The 3,245-nt window shown below is 63.2% G+C and overlaps 1 protein-coding gene across 1 annotated transcript; it reads right to left on the bottom strand.

Moving 5' to 3' along the window:
• Positions 1 to 2,404: 2,404 nt before the first annotated feature.
• On the bottom strand, positions 2,405 to 3,021 carry MNEG_13207 (hypothetical protein; the record flags this gene model as incomplete). Its single annotated transcript, XM_014038320.1, has 2 exons — positions 2,405 to 2,518; positions 2,845 to 3,021. 2 exons carry the CDS (start codon positions 3,019 to 3,021, stop codon positions 2,405 to 2,407), a joined length of 291 nt encoding a protein of 96 aa, XP_013893774.1.
• Between the last annotated feature and the right edge of the window lie 224 nt (positions 3,022 to 3,245).

Raw genomic sequence — 3,245 nt, 5'->3', positions numbered from 1 at the left:
GGGGGGGGGGGGGGGGCGGCAGCCAAGCTGTAGCATGATGGGGAGAGGGGAGGCCGGCAGCCAGGGTGTGGCATGACATGGGCAGAGGCAGCCAAGCTGTAGCATGGCAGCGGGGCCGGCAGCCGGGGTGTAGCATGGCCCGGACGGGAGTGAGCACGATGGGGCGGAGGGGCGGGACACGCCATCAGACCCGAGCAGTGTGCGCATGCGTGCGTGCGTGCGTGCGCGTGCACGCGCGCGCGCTGATTTTCATCACGGCACTGCGTGTACAATGGCCATGGCTCTCCAGTGCCGGGCTGTTGAAGGGTATGTGCCAGATCGCCTTGGGCCGATCCTAACGGCTGCAGCAGACGCCCCGACGGGCCTCGATCCTTCGCCCCCGGGTGCCGGATGAAAGCTGCGGCAACCTGTTGGCCCCACATCTCAATCTTATATCGCCGCCAAATCAAACTACAGGCACCGGCCTTGGCTACGCCTCATTCTGCTCACCTTCTTGTCTTGCGGCTATGCACCATGCGTCGCAACCCACTGAACGCTTCCGCCGCTCTCTCCCCCCCCCCCCACAACCCCGCGCACTTGCTGCCCGATATGCGCGGCCCTGCCGCACATAATTTCGGACCCCAGGCCAACACACACATATACACACACATACACACTCACCCACATACACGCACACACACGTGCCCAGATGCACAATCACACACACACACACACACACACATACACACACACTCACACGCACTGGCTTCTCCCGCACATGATCGCTCCTTCATCCGCAGGCCAACTCTGGTGACACAAAGGGCCTGGTGGGCCCCGGCACCACCTGGCGGGAAGTCCAGTGGACAAAAATCCGCCTCCTCTCACGGGAATTCGGGCTCGTGCCGTGGTACTGCACTTATGTTTCGCCCGACTTTTGCAGCACAATCCAGTGGTAGCGGCCCAGGCAGGCTCCCGTATCAGGGCACGCCCGCGCAGCCGCAGCACCCTGCGCGTGCGGGCGCGCACCGGACGGCGCAGTCTGCCAGGCGTTGGCTGTCGCTGCTGCTGCTGCTGCTGCTGCTGCTGCTGCTGCTGCTGCCGCTGCTGCTGCCGCTGCTGCTGCTGCTGCTGCTGCTGCTGCTGCTGCTGCTGCTGCTGCTGCTGCCGCTGCTGCTCGGCCACCAAACTGCGTTGATCTTGGGAGGGGGGCTCTCGGTCGGTGGCACTGTCTTTTCTTTAATCTGGGCCAAGGTATTGTAGAGGGATCAGGCTCGTTTAATTCGGCGTATGGGAAAAGCTGAGTGCGCCGCAAAGTGCACCCTCAGCTTGCCGGCGGCGCTGGGTCTGGCCGCTGTCTTGTGGTCCCGCAGCAGCCCTGGCTCTCATCACGCACACCCGCAGCCCTGGCTCTCATCACGCACACCCGCACACACATGTTTAAGAGGCTCAACTCGGGGCCTGATGTTTAATGATATGCCATTTGGCTGCCCCTACCCCACATTCTTGGGGCTGGGGGCTCCCCTTATTTGCCTGCTGGCGCACCTGCAGCTGCCAGCTGCCAGCTGGCAGTGCCACCGCACCCCTTGATCTCTTCCGGTTGACTGATGGCCGCGTGGCCTTGAAAATTTTGGAACGCGCCGCTCTCGAGCGTCGCCCTTCTCGGCCACAAGCCTGCCCCAACGGGTGGTGGTGGCTGCCCATCCCGCGCCAACTTCCCCTGGAAACCCCCTCTTGCTCTCCCGCTGCACAGCGCCACTGCGCCCCTTGGCGCAATTATTGGATGGGCTGTTGCGGCGAGGCTGGGGCTGGGACAGCCGCGCTGCAAAAGCGCGCGCCTCGCCCGCAGCCGCTGCGCCTTGTCCACAGGCGCTCTCGCCCCCCCTGCATGCTTTCCCTGGGTGGCAGGAGCTCAGGTGACAGGATCACTGTAAGCCAGCACCGTGACGAGAATGGATTGTTTATAGGAGTCAGGTGATTTCTACTGTTACAACGGTGGGTAGAGCTTTTCAGCCTTGAAATAGGGGCCCTTTCAATGTTGAAAAAGACCAGGAGGCACACATGTCATACGAGGGGTAGTTGCATGCCAGCCCCAACACACCGCACGCTACGCTCTGCCAGCCAGGAGCGCTGACTGCTTTACATCACACATGCCGGCAAAGACGGGTCGCTCGCCGCTGATGAGCTGGGCAAAATGGGCCAGCCCATGCCAGGCGGTTGGTTGCTTCAGGCCTCATTGGTTGGGGCGCACCTGGACAGGGCTTGCAAGTTGGTCCAACAACCATAAAAGTTTAACAGAAGATTATTGCTACGTACGAGGGACTGCATAATCGCCGGCACCCGCCACCGAAGGAGGGAAACCGCGGCGTGCTTGCGCTGTGGTACCACGGGCGAGTTCACATTCGCGCCGGCCCCCCCAGCGCCTAGCTCAGCCTGTGCGCCCGGCGCGCGCCGCCGCGGGAGCGCCGCCCTTGCCGCCGCCCGCGCCGCCGCCGATCGCGGCGGGCGCAAGCAGCAGGGCGCGCGTCCACTCGTAAATTTCCTGCAGGCGGGTGAGCGTGACACAGTGGTGGCTCGCGGTGACAGCGCCAGGCCCGCAGACAAGCTCGCACCCAGAGGCGCGCGCGCACACATACTTGCATGCTTGCACACGCACGCTAACACTCAGTATCAAACAGACAGGACCACACCTATGGCACACGTATGTTTGCACGCACAAACTCTTTCTCTCTCTCTCTCCCTCTCTCTCTCTCTCTCTCTCTCTCTCTCTCTCTCTCACACATACACACCCGCTCACATGCACGCGCACAGGCACACACACTCTTACACATGCACGCGCACACAATCACATGCACACACAAACCCCACCTCTTTGAGCACCATCATCAGCGCCGCCGCCAGCACTGTCTGCGCCAGCTTGACCTGCATGCCCCGGTAGAACCCAGCCAGGCCCTCAGATGCCCACATGCGGCGCAGCGCGTCCCCGACGCCCTCGTAGCGCATCCCCTCCTCTGTGTGGCGGTTGACTGCCTGTGGGAGGCGCATGGCGTGGTTTGATGGTGGTGAGGCGCGCTTGACGGGGAGGGAGAGTAGGGCGCGGGAGGACGGTAGACACCCCTCCCTGTAACACGAGCTTCAGGGGCTGGTGAAGCATTGCAGGAGGGCGATTCATGGGGGTGCGGCAGTGTGAGCGCCGCGAGGGCTTGCGCCGTCCCTGTCGACGACTCGCTGGTCGCTGCCCCACCCGCCCCAACCCCATCTTTTCGGCT

Source organism: Monoraphidium neglectum, assembly GCF_000611645.1.
Source record: "Monoraphidium neglectum strain SAG 48.87 unplaced genomic scaffold scaffold03690, whole genome shotgun sequence".
In the NCBI taxonomy this organism is placed as follows: domain Eukaryota; kingdom Viridiplantae; phylum Chlorophyta; class Chlorophyceae; order Sphaeropleales; family Selenastraceae; genus Monoraphidium; species Monoraphidium neglectum.
This window is presented reverse-complemented; position numbering and strand designations above follow the sequence as displayed.